At 44.7% G+C, this 21,057-nt stretch overlaps 2 protein-coding genes across 2 annotated transcripts; one reads left to right on the top strand and one right to left on the bottom strand.

The window, feature by feature from the left end:
* The first annotated feature begins 2,335 nt into the window (after nt 1-2,335).
* On the top strand, nt 2,336-9,623 carry LOC308145081 (digestive cysteine proteinase 2). Its single transcript, XM_080516414.1, has 11 exons — nt 2,336-2,471; nt 2,942-3,001; nt 3,079-3,171; nt 4,044-4,216; nt 4,699-4,951; nt 5,029-5,224; nt 5,308-5,501; nt 5,578-5,669; nt 7,972-8,133; nt 8,511-8,700; nt 8,782-9,623. Exons 1-11 carry the CDS (start codon nt 2,426-2,428, stop codon nt 8,967-8,969), a joined length of 1,647 nt encoding a protein of 548 aa, XP_080372540.1. The 5' UTR covers nt 2,336-2,425; the 3' UTR covers nt 8,970-9,623.
* A 1,444-nt stretch (nt 9,624-11,067) lies between these two features.
* On the bottom strand, nt 11,068-17,351 carry LOC308144384 (solute carrier family 22 member 6-B; the record flags this gene model as incomplete). The annotated part of the gene is made up of 10 exons (XM_080515492.1): nt 11,068-11,170; nt 12,176-12,388; nt 12,579-12,687; nt 12,800-13,011; nt 13,109-13,215; nt 13,947-14,061; nt 14,220-14,388; nt 15,033-15,187; nt 16,293-16,396; nt 17,013-17,351. 10 exons carry the CDS (start codon nt 17,349-17,351, stop codon nt 11,068-11,070), a joined length of 1,626 nt encoding a protein of 541 aa, XP_080371618.1.
* Nucleotides 17,352-21,057: the final 3,706 nt, after the last annotated feature.

Raw genomic sequence — 21,057 nt, 5'->3', positions numbered from 1 at the left:
CATCCTGAAGCCGGTCCTGGAGCGATGCAGCCCTGAGCAGCTGCGCCGCATCGAGCAGAAGAACCCGGTAACTTGTTTCACAATGTTTTTACACCCAAAAAAAACATCTCTGTGGCTTTTCTACATCATTACGTCATTATTTCAAATATTTGCTCATTGGTCTGACTGAAAGGAAAGTGTACCCAGCTCGGTTGTTTACATGTTTTGACATTAGATGCAGGTAATCTGGATAAAACTAGAGTCCAAACAGAGTTAAGATACTTATTTTGCGTCATTATTGCCACTAAATCTCGATAGAAACTGCTGAATGAAGCTACATTGACACGTTTTTCATGGGATTGCACTAAAGAACATTTGCTACTTGTGAAAAGTGCACGAGGACAAACTATGTATTAATCTGGCTCAATCACTACATGTTCAGAGTTTCCTGGAGGACTTGGACAAGCTCTGGATGAGTCACTGCAAGCGGGACTTCAGGCATGAGACTCCTCTTGAGTCCGAGTCCTGGACGGAATTGTACCGGCGGTTGCACGACGAGCGAGAGGAGCGACTGAAGAGGCTCACGTCTCGCATCACGTCTGCACACGCCAACAAGCACAAAGGCAAGCGGGTCTTTAACCGCATCGTGCTCGCCGAAATTCAAACTGCCGTCCAGTGGATTTATCTAGTTCCTGTTCAAAACATCGGGTTTGGACTCGGGATATTCAGTGTTTCAACGAGTACATTTCCTTCCACAGGAAGGCTGGTGAAGATGATCGACGTCAAGCCAGCCAACATTTGGCTCCATTGACCGTAAAATGCAGCGCATGTTGGTGTGTGGAGGGTTTTTAATCTCCAGGTAAACAACTACAAATTCACTTTTACAAGTGCTCAAACCTTTTTCACCAATGATACCTATAATAATAATAATTTAAAAAAAAAACATTTCTTGCTTTGGTCAGATCTTGAAACGTCACCATCTGTTTTTGTGTCCTGTGTCCTTGTTTTGCAGAAATCGCTCTGATGATGGCCATTCCCATTATAAGCAGAGCAGCTGGGCAACATCACCTTTGTTCAGGACATACTGTCCTGTTCTGTTTGTGGTGAAATAAAAAAAAAAAAAACCAAATACTTTGTGTTGTGCTCTTTTACAAAGACAGACATGTTGTGTGGTACGTTGATAAATATATGAATTCAGCATGTAGAGATTAATAGATATGAATCTGTATCTCGATACAATCCAGATAGCAAAAAGTTATTGAATCAACACTGTGATTTGGTCAGGCTGAGGATTGAGATCAACATTGATGTCAGAACATTGACAATAGTTGCTAGCTATGATCGACATTGAAATATATTATATGAAATATTTAATCAACCTGGATTCAACCATGTTATGATCAGCATTGAACGGACGTTAAATTGCATCAACATTGATGCCCGAATGGAAGTGATGTCACTGCTGGACAACCAGGTTTGGAGCAACCCCTGCAGAACTTTAAAACCAAATAGAATCAAGTGATTATTTTTGACGCTCATAAAAAAAACAAAAAAAACAAAAAACGGGAAGGTTGAAAAATTCTGAAATGGTTCTCAACCTTTTACAGACCTCACTTTATATACCGCAAAATTGATTAAAATTATGCCATTAAAAGGTAAATATTCGAAAATATGTAGGGAGCTTGCACATGGCGTATTTTCTTTTTTGAAGGAAACTAAGGTTGAGAACAGCTGCTTGACTTGCCGTCAGGCTGGGACTCGAGGCAGGACTCAGGCACAGAGGATATGAGTAAAATTAGTTTTTTATTTTATCCCACAAGCAACAGACCTCAGAACCAAGGGACAACTCAAATATCCGACTCAAATCAACCTCAGAGCAGCTTCCTCCAGATGCTAAGAGTTTCCTCATATTCCTGAAGGAGATCTTTCTCTATGTCCCTTACAGTTCTGATGACTCTATGTCTTTTAGTCAATAAGAAGCCATCTTAACCCATTTGGCTCAGAGGGTCCTTCTAAAAATGCCTTCTAAATCCTAATGTTAAAATTTGTTATTCAAGAAATGTAAAACAAACAAATTATGTTACTATATATATATATATATAAAGTAAATAATAACAATAATAACATCTAATAATAATAACATATTGGATTTCCCCACTGACATCTCTGGCTATCATGTGGCCTCTACAAGTCATATGATATGAATCACGTGATCATGAACCAATAAGTCCCGCCCCTTATTTCTGATTGGAGGATGTTTCCACCTCCCGCTCTCTGGTTGGTGGAGAGCTGACGTCACTCACATCCCCTGCGCTCGTTTCTATATTTAATGAGTGTTTTTAAAGGTTCCGGGATTTTCTTCAGGGTCACGTTTTTTTTTCCATTTATTTTGTTTTTAAGCCTCGCTGCGTTTCCTTCTCGCCTCTCTGCACTCCGAGCAGAAATAATGCGGCGTTTGCTCGTTGCGGTTGTTGTTTTGTGGGCTGCCTCCGGTAAGAAACAAACATTAACTTTCCCTCTCGTGTTGTTTTCATTCAGCTATTGTCGCAACACCGACACGACTTCTGAAAAATAAAACAACACTCAAATACAAACATCGGAAAAGGAAAGGTGATTAAACATGACATTTGTAATGTTTTTTTTCTGCATTTTGTGCTGAATTATGTCAAAAATAAGCTTGTATGTGAGTGAACCGTGAGGAACCGCCCATATGCAGACAGACGAGCATTAAGCATTATACAAACACAACTGTTGACTTCTAATCAAGTGACTGACACAAACCCAAAATTCATGTGTTTCTACCAATTCAACACACATTTTGTGTATTATTCCCCTACAAATGACATGCATGTAATCACACTTCTTGTACAGTAATAGTTTTACATTTCCATTTAAGACACATCAGGACAGTCTCACAGATGAATTCCAGGAATATTTCACTATTTATTGTCTATATTTCCAGCTTCGGAGGGAAAAGCAGTCCCATCGCTTCCTGATTTTGGGGAAACCTATCATGTCAAAGGTAAACCGTCAACATTTTTCACATAAACAGTTTCCTCTGTGTGTTGTGATCTCATGTGACTGTTTTGTCCTCCACAGGGGTCATCTCTCTGCCCTATGCTGAGATTAAGGAGCCATTCGAGGCCTGGTTTGATGTCGCAGCAAAGTCCAGCCGAATTGACTACTACCATGGTGAGAGAACGCCTGACGGGTTTTCAGAAAAACACTTGAATGGAGAAGTGGTTTTGAAATGGAGAGCCTGTTGTATCATCCAGTGAAACAGGAAGGATCAGCACTTGTGCTGGAACTCGATCTGCTAACTTGTGTCACATGATCGTGACTTTAAATGACTGTGGTGCAGGATTTTCTGCCTGTTTAGCACTATTGAAGGACAATCACTGTCTATGAACACAGCCCCTGTTATGTAATCAACCTTTTTTGGCAAACTCATTATGAAAACGAGTTTGCAAGTGACACCTCAGACATTAACGGCTTTATTTTCATATCAAAAACATTTTTATTAAATAATCTTTGTACTGGTACAACCGCTCAAAGTTTTTAATTAAATGAGAATCTCTTTTTGAAATGTAGAACAAAAATCTACGTCACATCAATGCTACATTTCAATGAAACGGACTGATTTCAACAATCTGGGGATTATTTATAGAGTGAAGTGAGCTTTTCCTGTGTGACCAGGAGACGAGACCATGTTTATGAGAGTTGGATGCTTTGGCCAGTTTTTAGCTTGGATTATATTTGGGGTCGACAGCCTTTTCCATTGCTGTGGGACATTTATTAGGGGAGAAATTATCATCCTCCTGCATATTATTTATTATTGCAAAAAGGACTTTTCTGGTCATGTTCATATTTTCTCTTCCAGTATCCAGTAAGTCTGTATGTCACATGTCTTTGTGCTGGTCGATGTGCCTTTAATTTACAAATGAAGTGATTGAAATACGAGGGAATATGAGGGTTTTAATGAGAATAGACTGTCAAATAAATTGAAGGTTTGGAATGAAGGGAGCCGGTGAGGTTGACGTCCCCTCTCCCGTGTTCGTCACCAGGCCAGGTTTCCACTTACCAGCTGGGGTCGGACCAGACGTTTGGCACCGCGTACAAAATCAGTCCCGAGACGACGGAAAAGGAGCAAAATGTGATGAAGTGCTTTCAGGTCAACGGTACGAAGGAGGAAGCGGTCACGCCGCAGCCGTCGCTGCCCGACGTGCAGGGCTTCCAGGTGTGTGTGTGTGTGTGTGTGTGTGTGTGTGTGTGTGTGTGTGTGTGTGTGTGTGTGTGTGTGTGTGTGTGTGTGTGTGTGTGTGTGTGTGTGTGTGTGTGTGTGTGTGTGTGTGTGTGTGTGTGTGTGTGTGTGTGTGTGTGTGTGTGTGTGTGTGTGTGTGTGTGTGTGTGTGTGTGTGTGCTCATATAGATCCATTCATAGATTTATCATCTTACTTCATTCGAAATGTCAGCGGTCGTCGCTGAGCTTGCAGCTTTTTCAAGACACAATTAAATATTTCTAAACAACCAACTTAAGTTTTGCTGACTCTATTCAATCTGTCTCAGAGTCTGTTGACTGTAGTATAACTACAAACAAGCAGTGTTTCTTTTAGGGACGTCACCAATTAGAATTTTCTACGATGTAAAGTAAATCCAGCTCCGACAGGGCGGACCGGTTCCGCTGGCCAACTCGCACTGATTTGACTTTCCCCCCGACAGTTCCTGAGGATGGAGTACTTCGGAGGCTCCCTGTGTGAAGTCTGGCAGAACGTGACCACCATGGGCAATAAGAAGAACACGTACACGCTGTGGGTGGCTCATTCAGAGGCAGGAGCCGGTGGGACCGCCGCTCCCCTCCATTATGAGATGATGGGCTACAACACGCTGCTGGGTTCACATTACGACAAATACCTGGTGGATTACAAGGAGTTTGGCGCCAAAGTGGACCCGAAAGTCTTCTCGCTGCCTGAAGGTTCGTGACATTCACCGTCGTAGACCAATCGCAAACGTGGACAGAACGTTTGTTTATGCTGATTGTCCTCCCCGAAGGCTTGACTTGTGGAGGGTTTCCCGGTCCGGGAGTGGAGCACCACATGTTGGCCAATCCAATGAAAGATCTCATCCATACCTCCGCCTCGGGCCACTCGCAAAACATCTTCAGCCATTTCAAGGAGAAGTTCCAGCGTCGGTACAGCGACGAGCGGGAGCACGCCAAGAGGGAGCACGCGTTTGTTCATAACCTGCGGTGAGGGGAAGCTCCGCCGCGGCCCAACCGGTCGAGACGGAGGCGGTTCAGAGCTGATGCGACCGGCTTCTTGTCCCTGTTAGGTACGTTCACTCCAAGAACAGAGCGGGCCTGTCCTTCTCTCTCGCCCTGAACTCCCTGTCGGATCGCACCATGTCGGAGCTCGTGGCCATGAGGGGGAGCAAACGAGGGAAGACCCAAAACCGAGGGCTCCCGTTCCCCTCCCAACTTTACAAAGGCGTCTCGGTACCGGAGTCGCTCGACTGGCGGCTTTACGGTACGTACAAGTCTTAGAGATTCGGTGAACACTCGCCAGCATTCCAGGTTCATCACCCCCTTCTCTTCATTCCCAGGTGCCGTTACCCCGGTGAAGGACCAGGCCATCTGTGGCTCCTGCTGGAGCTTTGCCACCACTGGGGCAGTAGAGGGCGCTCTCTTCCTGAAAGTAAACCTTTTAAAAAGCCTCTTACAACACAATCGCAGTCTCCTTCCAAATGTTGGAGTCCACAGATGTTTAGCACGTGGAGTCAACTGATCCGTGTGTGGATGTTTGTATTTGTAATTTGCAGTGCTGGTACAGTGTTGTGTTTATATTTATCAGTTATAACATCAGTTACAGAACACGTTGAGGGATATGAGTTTGGATGTTACATCATTGCTAAAAGTTCAGTTATATCATGACGAAATGCTAAAAATAAATGTCCATTCTGAGTCATATCAGGAGCACAATATGGTTTAAAATCTAAAGATAATTTCTTAATGACTTGTATGCATCACGCTGATTAAGTTTGGGTTTTTTTTTCTTTTTTTTCTTTTTTTTTATGGATGATTAAAGGTATACAGGAGGATTTTCAGGAATTTTAGGAAAGAACCGCCCTCTCCACCGTTTGAAAAAAATGCGCATGCGCAACGCTGTACCTGCTCCCGAGACGGAACGCCTACTAAAACGCGTGCGAGAGACATGCACGAGCCCAGTTCTCCTCGTGCACGCTCTGTTTACAAGTCACAAGTCGGCATCGCTCACATAAGCTCACTTTACAAGAAGATTTGCACCAGAGGGGGTGAAACTGTGTAAAAATGTCCGAGAATAATGCGTCGGGTCGGCCACCGGCATGATGAGGACCGTGTGGAGTGAGCTGCGCGCAGGGACGGGCACGTACGACGGGCTTACGTCATATATCACCAGAATGATTGACAATTGGGAGGACCAGTTATTTTGATGATCCACCCGGAAGAAGAAAATCCTCTACTATACCTTTAAGTTTGAACTTTTATTGTATGTCTGTTGTTGTTATGGTAAAAGGAGGTCGTCAATCTGATTCAGCAAATATGCAATTCAGCTGTTTTTTTTGTCTTCACCGTAAGAGGTGGACATGGATAACAGTAAATACATGGGAAAATAGAAAAAGGGTATGTTAAACAGGTTTAAAATGGTTTGGATCTGGGAAACCATGTTTATTTCCCAATTCTAATGTACATTGCATTTTGGACAAATTACTTGAAAAGACAGCCTATGTTGTCTATAGATTGAATTGAGTTTGATTATGTCTTATAGTGAACATAAATTAATATTTAGGAGTATTTTTCCATCCAAAATGAAAGAAAATCAATTTAATTTCTCTATTGCCAAACACACCATCAATCTCACTTTCATAGAGAAAACCCAACAGTTCAACATGAGTAAGCAAAGGCAACAGTGGAAAAGGAAAAACCCTCCTAACAGGAAGAAACCTTTGCTTGTCAATGAAGGTTTCCCCTCCTGAGCCGTCGGGTCCACAACATGCCTCATTGTGCCGCTCTCGCTCACGTTAAGTGAGCTTGACAGCGCGAGTGAATAAATAAACCTGAGTGAATGTCCGCGCCGACCTGCCTCCATCCTGAAGGAGGCCGCCCTCAAAGGCATTCCTCCTCCTCCTCCGTCGCCTAGCAACATGATCCAAACACGATGGTGCCCCGCTGAGGTGACCACATGCTTCCAGTCGCTCTGACACGCGGCCTCCTGATCATGTCTCCTGGCCTGCAATCATAGAAACTGTTACAGGGGTGATTTAATCATAACATTCATTGAAATATTGCTCTTTCCTGTCACTTATCAGTGTTCTATCTTGTTGTATAACCATGGAAAATGTTGTCCTTTTTAACATTTAAGGGGACATTTGTTCATTGCAAGCCCTGGAGGGATAAGTGTTTTAATCTATGTTTATATGGAGATGAGTTTTCCTCCAGCGTAACGAGACCACTGAGGTTCAGCTCAATCGGAGATCTTTTCAGAGCTTGATTGTTGTGCATTGGAGGTTTGTGTGCCAGGAGAAGGCGGCGCCCAGAGCCCCCCCCCTCCTCCTCCCAGAAGAGAGTCTTTCTATCACTGCCAGCCTGCAGCAGGAAGTGGCAGCCTCATAAACAGAGCCTCTCCCCGGGGAGCCAGGCTCAGATTCACTCCCGTGAGCTCATGGCGCAGGCCCGGCAACCTATAGATTACAGTGGGTGTAAATGTGCGCGTCACCCACTTCAACCACGTTTCTATTTCCAGTCAAAATATGCACGTTCCGCAATGTCGTCTGTTTCAACCTTAAACCGACGGCTGGTTTAGGCCCCTCGGGTCACGTCGTGTCACCGGAGGCCGGCGTGACTCTCCGGAGGTGGTGAGACCGAGGGCGCCGCTGTTTAGAGAACTGGCCGGAACGGGACGGGACGGCGGTCCACGTGCTGAGCGGGGTTGAATTCTTGTCTTGGCTCTCCTCTTTCAGACGGGATCCCTGCAGGTCCTCTCCCAACAGATGCTCATCGACTGTTCCTGGGGCTTCGGCAACAACGCCTGCGATGGCGGTGAGGAGTGGAGAGCGTACGAGTGGATCATGAAGCACGGAGGCATCGCCACCATGGAGACCTACGGACCATACATGGGAATGGTGAGACGGTTTCAGGACGATACGGTTTATCTGTGATGTTTCCAAATTTTAAAAAAAGCAAAATAAGCAACAACATCAGTTCAGACTGGAGCAAATAAAAGGCAGATGATGTTTGTTTGTTTTCATCATTAAAGTTCAAATGAAATTCAAACGACTGGCGTTTTGAAGCTGAAGATGTTGATTCCAAATCAAAATGTGAAGTTCTTTGACCGACTTCTTTTTTTTTTTTCTCAAAAGGCCAAAATGTAACTGTTATAATCTGGTTCTGCCTGAGCATTCTATTTGTTTTATTCCCTGTGTTTTCTGTATGTAAAAACCCAAACTTGCTCACTCCACGATGCCATAGTCCTACAACCTTGTATTTTTCTCTCAAACAGAACGGATTCTGCCACCTGAACTCCTCTCAGCTTGTCGCGCGCATCCAGAGCTACACCAACGTCACATCCGGCGACGCGGAGGCCTTAAAGCTGGCGCTCTTCAAGAACGGGCCGACTGCGATCAGCATCGACGCCGCTCACCGATCCTTTGTCTTCTACAGTCACGGCGTCTACTACGAACCGGCATGTGGTGAGTTTACGTCTCACTTTGCGCTTCTGTTTTTGTACAAGAACCAGCGCCTTTCCTCTAAAACTGCCTTCCGTTCCTCAGGCAACACCCCTGATGACTTGGACCACGCCGTGCTGGCGGTGGGATACGGTACCTTACAGGGCGAGCCGTACTGGCTGGTGAAGAACTCCTGGTCCACCTACTGGGGCAACGACGGCTACATCCTCATGTCCATGAAGGACAACAACTGTGGCGTCACCACCGATGCTACGTACGTTACACTGGCGTAGACGGAGCCGCCGCCCTCTGAGTAAAGCCGCTCCGCCCCCCTTGAAGCCACGCCATGTGCCTGAGGCGCTTGCCGGTTCGACGCCAAACTTAATTGTTGTGGAAAAATAAAGCACATGATTTAAAAGCGTTTTTATCAAAATATGCTGTTTATATTTGTGGCTTTGCAAAAAAAGATCCTGTAAGATTTGAACTTTTTCAGTTCCGTGAAGTCCAATATATCCTGCACGTTGCTCTCTGATTGAATGTGATGCACGTCTGCATTGAACTGAGCTGCTTAGTGACGGAAATAATGTCCGAAATGTTGTTGGAACATTCATGTGCACTGTGGGGAAAAACGCATCGTACGCAGACGACAGCGACTTTTTCAATCAGGTTTATTGCTGGAGGGGCGCGAACACAAGGCCTTCATGACAGTTGAACACAGTTTGTGACACAGTTTCCTTTTTGTGATGTTAGAAAAAAGAAAATTGTTGGGGGGGAAAAAGTATCACACGTGTACAAAGTCCCCAGTTTAGATGACCAGCTGGCTGGACCCTCGCTGCAAAACACGCCCCCTCCTGCTTCCTGTCTAATCTCTAGTCTTTTAAATTGTCGCATGCAAATGCATCGAACAAAGAATCATCTCAATAAAGAACTGACATTGTTTTTTTGCATCTGTGGTAATGTCTCCGCTTATTGGAACGAGGCTGCACGCTGCAGTAAGGCATAGTTAAACTGTGTATGTCCTGATTCGCAAGAGGAACAAACCCGTTAAGAGTAAGTGACTTGTTTTTTAACCTTATTGCCACCTGGTCAAGACACGGTGGTAAATCAGAGGCGGTGAAATGTTGTTTGGATGTTTAAATCCGCAGAGGAGGAATATATATGGTTCCGAAATGCCACGCACAGCAGGTTCTGGGTAAAAGTTCACAAACCCAAGACCGTAAAATTCAGCAGATGGCAATTTATGACACCCAACACTCTCACGGCAAGAGATTAGACTGAAATGGTTATAGGAAGGGGAAAGGATAGTGTTTCTTGGACACGGCATCAAACTTTATGAATCATTTTGGCTGAGATCGAGGTTTGTCTTTCAACACGTCAAGTTCATGCAGTGGAATAAAATGTTTCTCCACATTTCCATTTCATGCATTCAAAGAATACTGGCCTTGAATTTCTTAGCTATAGGGACAGTTCCTTTGGTAACCACGTCACCTTTATTACATGAGCTGTGCTTCTAATGCATGCCAGGGAGTCATTATTGTAGCTGTAGTCCTTTTACACAATTGTAGCCCTTAAACAAGTTAAAATGTACATAAAACTACTAACTTCAAGTCAGAGTCATCACAGTCACTGCCATCCTATGTCTGAGTACAAAGAAGTGAAAACGAGAACAAACCAGGAGTCGTAATGATCGGATCACTAAAAATCAAGGATCCCTTCACGTGCCAACACATTCACATCCCAAGATTTCCTGACAAAACTAGAATACAGCTACAGTAGTACATGCACGGCTACATGAGGCATAACAAAGGTAAGTAACTCATGCGATAATCCCGGAATGAGAGGACGAGACAAGATGAGGCACTGACAGTGTTCTGGATACAGGCTCAGAGATGTTGCACACTTCTATACAAAAATATTGTGGAGATGCCCTTTATGAATATTCACAACAAATCCTTCAATGCTGAAAAATACATACAAAGTTCCCCCAAAAAATAGTAGCTCAATGGGACCCCGAGTAATGGCAAAGACGGGAGGCGACAATGTGCTGGTGTTTTGTCCGACGTCGGTCTTCACGTCAGCGTTGTGTTTGGTCCGCGGCTCAGTAAATGTTGTGCATCTGTTCTGCCTCTCAGCATTTCTAAAATCCATCGAACTGATTCTACAAAAGTAGAGTAAAAGTGTAAACGTCGCACAGGTTGGTAAACAACAGACTTCTTCTTGGTCTTCTGCGTTGTGCGTCGTGCGCTGGATCGCCTGCGTACCGCTGTAGTGTGCGAATCATGTTTGGCCTTCTTGCATAGAGCACTGATCCCGACATGTAACTGCATAGTAGTGGTCAGTGTGACATCTGGTATTGGATCCCGTGCGAATCGTGGAATGTGTGCGTCGCTCTTAGGTCTGGCCCGCCAAGGGCTGCAGCTCTCGCTTGTCGGCACCGCTCGGGGACTGGATGGCATCTTCGCACATCTCGTGGTTTTCCCTGGCAGGAGGCGGCCTGCGCCGAGACAAAACACAGATATCCGTGTTGAGGTTAGACAACATAACGGACGGAGAGACACAGACAGTCAGACTTTACTTTGGAATTGTTTGGGGGGTTTTTTGGCCCCGTTTTTTGTTCCAAAAGCAGCGCTGAACCATCGAGGTCTGAACTCCACCTCGGAGTGTGTCTTGTGGAATTAAATACCAAATTGTCAGAAACAAATCTTTTCAGTTGAGCTTGAGCACGTACGCATTAACTGAAGGGATTTGTTGCATTTTTTCATAAAAGTTAGATAAGTGTTGATAATACACTCTTTCATGATGGACTTCTTTGTACTTAAACAAATGCAAACAAAGGAGTTAAGGTTGATACTTTATAGGACACCCATTGGAATGCTGGGGTGTAGTTGAAGGATTTTAAAATCAGTCCCAATATACCAAATTATAAGATTTTTAGACATAGTATAATAGGCTAGAATGTAGAAAACATATTGTCACTATTTTACAGGTTTTTGGAAAATATTGAATAATTAAAGAGTCACTCAGGCAAAGTAACTTGGAATAAGAAAAGTGAAAATGTCCCAAACCACAACAGAGTTTCTCTTATAATCGAAGCTGATGCATCATATATTGTCATCATTTTGATATTGTTCTGAAATCAGACATTTACAGCAGCTATATCAATATTTACAACAACTGTTTGAACATATTTTCTGCGACTGTCATCACTTTAGTTAGACGAAACAGGAAAAAAAAAAAAGGAAATAAGCAGATAAGCTCGCCTGCCAAATAAAGGGCTAAAAGGTGGAGTGCTCACATTTGACTGATCTGGCCTACTTCAGCTGCACCATAAACTCATGAGTCTCACTCCACCTTGGATGATCCAAGCTTGGTGGAATCTCAAAGGATCAGACTCGTTTATTCATTCTCCAGATATCTGACTCGATACACATGTCATTAATATGCTGCGACGCTTTCCTATTTATCCTGACACCCTTTTTAATGAAATTCCTTCCAGTACCTGACGTCCCAGTTTTCCACGTCGTCCACAGTATCGGGCAGAGGTCTGCCAGCGGTTTCGGGCAGCGCCAGGGCCAGGAGGGCACCTAAGAGCGGTGACACGCCGAAGATGACGAGGGGCGTGGTGGGGCTGTGGTTCTGCAGCATGTTGATGACGGGGGCGAGCACCCCGCCCATCCTCGCAAACATGCTGGTCACTCCTATTCCTGTTTGCCTGAAGCCACGGCCACAACAAGTCGGAAGAGATTTAGTAAAAACGCAAAGACAAAACTTATCAGACACAAGTCCTCTCGCTTCACTTTAACGCTAATAAAGCCTTTTGACATAATCCTCAAACACAAACCCAAACAAACACCTTGTGGAATGAAGAGAAATATCAAAATGATTCATTAATATTCATTTACCTTATCACAGTGGGAAATATCTCAGCAGTGTAAACATAGATGGAAGCGAAAGACGCTGTTATACCAAATTTTCCTGCCATGGCAAGACCAGTCAGGATGTTGGGATATTCTACGGACAAAGAGCAGGAACATTATTCAGGTCACGAAAGGCACCCATGGGTAACGTATTTGAGAAGAATCACATGTTCCTTCCTGTCAGGACTAAAGAGTATCCTTCCTACCGGCAGGGACGGCGAGCATGAGCAGACAGGCGAAACCTCCTATAGCCAGGAAGCTGCACTGGGAGTATCGCCGGCTGAAGGGCAGGAGAACGAGAACTACGGACCGGGCAGGGATCTCCACCAAACCGAACACGAACTGGGTCAGGTAAAGGTCTGTACCCAGCCTGGACACGCCCAGCGAGAGACCATAATACACCAACACGTTCACAAACCTGGCAGAGCAAACGGAAAGGTGAAGGGGTGAGTCCAAACGTTTATTGTTCACTTCTATAGGAATCACATTGATGTGTAAAAAAAATGGAAACTCACCAGATGTAGAACAGAACAAACCCTCGCTTCCTCATCTGCGGCGTCCGCACGAGATCGATTGCTGAGTACCGTTGCTTCTCCCCTACAACAAGCTGACACTTCTCAACCTGGTGTGCAGAAGAAGTTTATTATTGTGAAAATCTACTGAGATGTGAACCATGGAAGTGTGTGTTTGATCTGATGGGAGTCAAATACCAACCAACCAACCAGCCAGTCAACAACCAAGGTTCAGCTACTTTCCACTCCTACCAATACAACTCTGTCCTCCACCACTTCCTTTCTCACACCCTCCATCTCCTCTACCTGGACCTTTCATACTTTGTCACTATTTATACAGCAACTATTGCTTCGGAGTGAAAGAGCTAAACTTTCTTCTTAGCAGTGAGGCAGCATGGATCATCGGTGTCCTTGTTGGTACTCGCCAGGAAAAGTTTGATAAGAACATTAAATGAATCAAATAAATGCTTTGGGTGGGATGTCCATTCAACACACGGCGCATTGAAGCACTGTAAGTAGGTGGTGTTGATTCAATCCCTTCCTGCTGCTATATATACTCAGCAAATATGCTCCTGACTTCTGTTTGAATATCATTTACTTTACACTGCAGCTAGATGTATGCTAAGTAGGGTCATCTTAAGCTTCTAGTGCATCACAGTAAACAAACGAGTGCTATCCAGTTTGTCAGTTAACTCCTGCTGATTGGAGCTGAAAAGAGGTCAGCTAAAGGAACTCTTCATAAAAAATGGCAGCTTGTGGCTAAAGTCATTTTGCAGCACGCCGTACACGAATGTCAAGAGAGACTGTTTTGCGTGGCGGTGTCAAATGGAACGAGGTGCACCTGAACAGTGGGAGGTAAAACCCGGCCGTTAACCAGTGCCGCTTTGCGAAGGAGTGCAATGGCCTCCTCCCTCCTGTCGTTGGCCAAAAGCCACCTTGCAGACTGAGGGAGCACCCTGACAGCAGCAAACGGATGACAAGGGAATAATTTAAAAAAAAGGAGTCAAGAGAGGGAAGATAGGGATGGAAATGTGCATCACAAAGAGGGCATTCATATGTTCATGTTATGAATACACAGTGGGTCTAATGTCCAAATGCCAGCTGAATTTCACACCATATATAGAAGATGAGCAGGAAGCCCGGGGCCGATATAGCCATTTGGAGTTTTCTCCAGTCTCGTATCAGATATGCGATTCCTGCCAGCAGCATATAACCCAGGCCAAAGGCGTAGTCTGTGGTGATGCCAGCCAACATGCGTCTCTTGGTGCATGTCCACTCAGTACCTGTTGGGAGTGAAAACAAGGAGGGGAGGAGAGGGAAGGGAAGGGGAGGGGAGGGGAGGAGAGGAGGAGTCATGGGCACTGGGTTCACCTAAGGTAGAAGGTTGGAGCTTTGAGGTATGAAGGAAAAAATAGAAAAGGTTTCGGGACAAAGTGTTAAATTGGCATATTGGTAAGTCTGTAAAAGTGTCACACAGTTTGTTTCTCATCTTTATTTGATAAAAGCCAGTGAGCTGAGCTTATGGCATAAAGTTTAGAAAGAGCTCCCGTCAAAGTGAACACCTCCCACTGACTTATTTATGAGAATATACTAGTTAGGTTTTGAGAAAATGGTAGGATTTGCTTGATTAAAGGATCATTTCCATTGTACATCCAGTGAAACCGAGTGAGGTTCATTTAATTATTGTTCAAACACTGATATGAACCTGATTCAAATAACCATTACAGGGAATGTTACTTTAAGCTTAATCATTTGCTTTTTTGATGAAATCCTGAATGCGTGCATGTGTGTGGATACATATTTATAACTGTGGCGGGGACAAAAATGTTGGGGAACTGGTTGTTCTAATGGGCACTGAAAGGAGGGAATCATTCATTATGTAGATGTGGGTGTATGTCAAAGCAGGACATGTGTCTGTGATCGGTACCAAGTACAAAAGCGTTGATGATGATCCCCGATATGGTGGTGCCAACCGCAAAGCGAAGAATCGCGTAGACGATGAAGTTTGGCGCGAACGCGACGGCGACTCCAAAGACGGTCTGAAGGGCGATGGTCAGCAGCAGGACGAAACGCCGGCCATACCTGCCACAGAGAGAGATGAAACACGAGTGCAGCTTTATCTCTGCAAGAAAAGAAATGATTCTAAACCTTTCATAAATCTCTTTTGTTGAAGCCAATTGATAAGCCACTGAGTCGTGTTGCAGCTGACAGAGAGAACTGAAGGATGAAAAGCGTGACACCTCCAAGAAAGAGGGACTTGTTTATGTCAGTGGAATCTGCTTTTCCAGCTTGGACCTGGAATCAAAAGTACAACTTTTTGTACATTCGCTGGTTGGGACCCAGCTGGTTTGGCACCACGCAGAGAAACCATCCTGTGTACTGACAACCGGTTTGTTGATTTATGAATCAATGCTCCAGTCAGTCTCCCCTCCCTCGCTGCCTTTACGCCACAGATAAAACATAATCCCGCTTTGAATACCGTGTCGAACGTGAAGCAGTTGTCACTTCTTATCAGTCACATATAGACGTGGGCGAGTGTGATCCCCTCACATCTTTCAGCTTCTCACTGGACGAATGCACATATCTAATAATAATAATAAGAACGCATAGATTTTATATTGCGCTTCTGGACATTCAAAGACACTCTTGTTCAGTTGTCGTACATCTCCGTAACCATTTCTTGTGTTTATTAACCTGTTTTATTCCTTTAACCGGAAATGTCTCAGGTATTTCTCCACACAAGACTTCAAAATAGATAGACCAATTTCTTTACCTTGGAAAATGACCAGGTTGAATGAAACTCAAATATCCTTCCCAGGTATTTTTTGTTAATAGTTTTCAGAGAGCCTGGTGTCGATCAGTTTGGCTTCACTATGCTGAGAAGTGAATGTGAACATAGAAAAGTGCCTGATGGCTTGAAGAATGATGAGAGTAGACATCATCTCATATCGTGAGGGAAACTGCTTCGAGACCATAACTGCTAGAAAACACTAGTTTCATTCAAACTGCTGTGTGCATCTCTAGCCCTTGAGCTAAACCACCAGAATATGCCAATTGCCCTACTTACACTAAAGACTTGACGTCCTGCAGCCACGCTTTGATGTTGAGCATCTGGCTGTATGTCGCCTCTGTACAGAGACAGAACCCGGGGGGGGGGGGGATCCTGAAAGACAGCTGCAGCACATACCTGTCAGCCATGGCGCCAAATATCAGGGATCCCACCAAGAGGCCAAACATGTAGATGGAGGATCCGAGGCTGTTCAGTCCGGCTTTGCTGCACACCAGGTCCCACTGGGAGATTACAGGAAAAACTGTTACTGTACCTCAGCAAGCCAATATTACTGGGAGAGCAGTTGCCCCAAAAGAGGCAGCTATTGAAAGAGTCTATTCAATAGTTCAATAGTCTTAAGTTCATCCAGCGTTGATGACTGAGTTGGTTATGAGCTGTCAAACCTATAAAGACCCCCACGGATACAGTATCAGAGGATTAATATACCATTTCCAGTAATGTGCTTCATGTGAATATATTACAAATCAATAATTTTAAATTTAGATTACACAATGAGAGTGACTTCGGTTAAAGGGGGAGACGTGATTATTTTCATCCCAATGGGCCCCAAGAAGTTCACTACAGCTGTGCCTGGCAGGCTGCTGGGTTTATTTATAAGTACACATAACCAGAAATAGAGAAGTGTTGTTCCTATGTTACAATGCATTGTCTCGCTTTTGGTTTGAGTTTCTTTTTGGAACCTATATTTAAAAACAATAGGTGTGAATGCTCCTAATAACAAATGTATAACTTGTTTGACTCTTCTGCCAGACAGGCTGAGAGTGTATTTATTCCTGAATGAAACTGTTTCGTGAGCCACATTCCAACATGTGCCATGTCGCTGTGGTTCCTCTGTACCTCGGTGACCGTGGTGCTCTCGAACACCTCCTGGCTGTAGACCCATCCGTGGCCACACGGGACGCGCTCGGTCCGGTTGCCGTGCAGCGGGACATCCGATGAGAAGCAGGACGCGTCCGGGAGGCTCGAGTTGGGGGCGAGAGCACCTGGCACGAAGGTCTGATTCCCGGCAGCGGAGCTGGAGTTGTCCCGGCACTGAAAGGGTGGCGTGGCACCCGTGAAGACGCTCACCATCATGTGGAAGGCGAGGAGGATCTGAGGTAAACAAATCCATACGTACAGGATTTTCTGGTATTTTCCGAAGCCCCCGATGGCAGAGAGGATCTGATCGAAATTCATTGTGGTGAAATGTAGGCCAGAGGGATGGGGATCATGGGGATCACGGGGAGGAGGAGGAGGACCGGCTGCAAATAATCTCCAAAACAATGAGTCGACGAGGCTGCGATGCGCAAAAAGAGGCGAATGAATTCCCGTGTGCTGCTGTGGTCAATCCAAATGCAAGCCTTACTAATGTTTAACAGTCCTGTAATTGAACAGACATCATCTCACCTCAGATGCACTTCCACCTTCCCGCTGTCTGCAAATGAGGATTCATACAGGTTTAATAAATAATCCAAAACAAGACGCTGCGCTCTCAAAGTTTCCCTCTCCGAAAATCCCCAACATAATATAGAAATCACACCAGCCAATGAACCCGATTCATGTGGAAAAACTGTATGCAAAAACGCTCCATAATTTGAGATCATGGAAAAAAAGTGAGAGTCGAGTGCGTCGGTCCGAGCGTCGCGGTTTCTGTTGTTGATCTCGCTGCTGTTTTCCTCACGGTGAAGGACCCGCACATAAACATGCCCCCTGACGCCAGTTGTGAGCTCGTATGGTATGGTGCATACGTTACTTATGAGGGCTGGGCCATGGCATCATCACAAAAACCTATAAAAACCTTCAACCTGGGATTTACGCATCACGGCAGAGACGCGCGGCAGCCCAGTGCGCATACCATGTTTCTGCGCGCGGAGTTATTTAACAAGCAGGCACGTGTTGCCATTCATCAATATACTGATGATAATACAATATCCTAGAAGTGTCATTTCAGATGGAAGAACATTTCCACATACAAGGCGCCTGTGGTTTTCCGAGGTCCTCTGCTGCCACCTGCTGGAGGTGTAGATGATTCCCTAAGAGCCTCCAACTGAGGGCTGCCATTGTTGTTGTCTCTGTTGTTGTCTTTAAAACAACACAGGAACACTGATTGTCCGAGCTGAGAACGGATGAAGGCAGGACACAGACTTACACACTCACATCCACACACATGAGCAATCTGGAGTCTCTAATTTGACCTCAAACACAAACTTAAACAATTTCTTTAAAAAAACCAACGTTTATTACTATATATATATATATATATATATATATATATATATATATATATGATATAATATATATATTGTATTATATATTATATATAATATCTTCTCAACATTAAAGGTTCAAACTCATCTTCTAAAACATGAGAACCCCTGACTTAAAAGAAGCTTCAGCAACAGTCTCTTTCAATGCGTTGTGGTCTGATGACGTATTAATGAAAGCCTCAACAGGAAGGGGTATGATTGGATAGTAGCATATGCTGTCCAGTATTAATGACACTTTCACAGGTGTGCACATGCACACAACTGTGTTAAATCCATACACTTTTTTTTTTTTTTACAGTTTCATGTTGAGGGATGTAATCTGGGACCACCCGTTCATTTTATATCCCCACGTTATCAAAATCAGAGTTTGTGTTATCCCACATACGAGCCACATAAGTTCCCATCTGACTCTCTGCAAAAAGCATCGTACATCCTGGACATTAGAGACACACAACCAAAAGAAAATCACACACACTCACATATGTTTATGTTTTATTCAGATCATCAGAGAATGACGGACATAATCAAGCAAATAAATAAATAAAAATAAAACCCTGACATACAGTAAGGACGCGGTCCCGGTCCCGTTCCTCGTGCGTGTGACGCGCTCCAGACCGGGTTGGGTCCGGTGTGTCTTCGTGAGGTGGGAGTCTGCATGGTAGCGAAGAGGGATAAACTGTCAAGTCACCTCCAGCTATCCAGGATGCAGCTGAGAAAGAACAAATTAAAAGCACAAGCATATTCCATAATACGCCAGATTTTTTTCTATCAAGAAATAATAAAATCTTGAAATGAGCATCACATTACTCCAATCCAAATATCACGAACGAGTTACTAGATGTTATACTGCACCAAAAGTCTACAATATCATTCATTTTAACTGCCAGTGATGAATAATTTCTGTATAGTTCCCTATATTTTAAAAACATCCACATGCGTAAAAAAAAAAAAGGGATTTTTATTGTGAAGGGCTGGGTGAGAAATGCCGTCATTGTGCTCGTGCCGGTTTGACTGTTGAGGGAGGCTGACGGGAGAAAGGAGGGAGACAGCGGGGGATGGCTGAAGGGAAGGAGGAGAGGAGCGGGTCAGGAGCGTGTTTGGAAGCCGGTCTGTGACCTTCATCCTCTGGAGCGCACAGCGCGGACTGTCCGGAGCGCGCTCGTCTCCGCGCGCTCCTCCCGGCCTGCACACACACACACACACACTGGCGGACAGGAACAGGACCGTCTCCACCTGCACATTCCTCAAACATATCTGAAGATTTCCTTTCTTTCTGGATTACTGATAGCCTCCTATTTCTTCTTCTTGGATCGTCGCAGCCGACCGTCGGTCGCAGAGTGAGTACGCGGCTCGTATAACGCCGATATTAATGGCGATGTCATGCATCGTAGGGTCAGCTGACCACCTTCCGTCGCCTCACTGTGTCGCTGTGAGGACACAATGTAAGAGATCCCAGAATCTGTGAGGTGACCGACTGATGTAGGCAAAGCCACACCCGCAGACAGCTTTCAAATGACATCGTTTATGCCGCACGTGAGAACGAGTGCGAACAACACGCGGCTGCAAGACAGCCAACAACAATCTGCCTTTCAAATCATGATTATCATCCTCTGTTCTCTTTATCATATTCAGGCTTGCAGGGCACTGGAGTAAATGCCACCCAACAAAGGGTGAAGGCGGGGTGCACCCTGGACAGTTTGAGGACAGGAGGAGAGAGGGTGCTATAAGAACCACCACACCACACAGTGTTTCAGCTTTCACCCTCAAATACTGGGATCGACTCTGGTATCACTGTAAAGAAGATGGATTGATCGCTCATCCTGTCAAATCTGTTAACTTTGATTTACATTGGAACTGCTCCTTTAAGTCCCTTCTATTTCAGTACCACAGCTTCCGGTCATTGGTGTTTTGTGAGCCCACATACTTTAGTTCACCTTTATGAGGGTGACACGTTGAAAATACACATTGATTACTTTAATCAGAGCCTTGGTTCGTCCTCCTGGTCCTCCTGGTCCTCCTAGTCCGGATGAAAGCTGATGTGTACAGATGGTGGATTAAAGCCCATGGCTCATTTTTAAATTGGCCTGGACCAAATTATAAAACAATTATAAAATCACATCAAGGCTTACCAAAGATAATAAAGTAAAGTGTGTGGACACACCTGGATTAAAGGATGGATTATATAAACCTGCTCAGTTTTGGACAAGTTTCAACACATTCTAATAAACATTCGCAAACCTCTAAGAGGATGGCACAGATATTGGTTCAAATATTACTAAACCGACCGGTGACTCACAACACCACCTTTCTGTACACAATGGTATTACCTTAAAAGCATACTCCTCGTCACTTAGCCGGTTCTTGAGAGGATGTGTGTGACGAGCGCCTGGGCTGGGCGCCTGATGTTTAATCCCAAACCTGCACGGGAGCAGTTTTAGTGTGAAATTAGCCCACAGATTATATCATTCTGGAAATCCTCTGTGCAAAAGGTTTTAAAGGCTAAGTTTTCCTCTAATCGCTATTGCAGGGGGGGAGTGGGGGGAGTCAGCACTGAACTGGTGCAATAGGAAAGACCTGCCAAGGTTGCAGCACCGGTATCCCGAGAAGAACAACTGTGTCCTGCTGGGCTCGTGTGT

The sequence above is a fragment of the Blennius ocellaris genome (assembly GCF_963422515.1).
Source record: "Blennius ocellaris genome assembly, chromosome: 20".
Taxonomy (NCBI): domain Eukaryota; kingdom Metazoa; phylum Chordata; class Actinopteri; order Blenniiformes; family Blenniidae; genus Blennius; species Blennius ocellaris.
The sequence above is the reverse complement of the archived record's forward strand: the minus strand, read 5'-3'. Positions and strand labels throughout refer to the sequence as shown.

What these genes read in the sequence shown, in the direction of transcription:
- LOC308145081 (XM_080516414.1), top strand. Translation starts at nt 2,426, where the DNA reads ATGCGGCGTTTGCTCGTTGCGGTTGTTGTTTTGTGGGCTGCCTCCG. An exon ending in TGTTTTGTGGGCTGCCTCCG is followed by an intron (nt 2,472 to 2,941) that starts GTAAGAAACAAA and finishes CTATATTTCCAG; the next exon opens with CTTCGGAGGGAAAAGCAGTC. An exon ending in GCTCGACTGGCGGCTTTACG is followed by an intron (nt 5,502 to 5,577) that starts GTACGTACAAGT and finishes CTTCATTCCCAG; the next exon opens with GTGCCGTTACCCCGGTGAAG.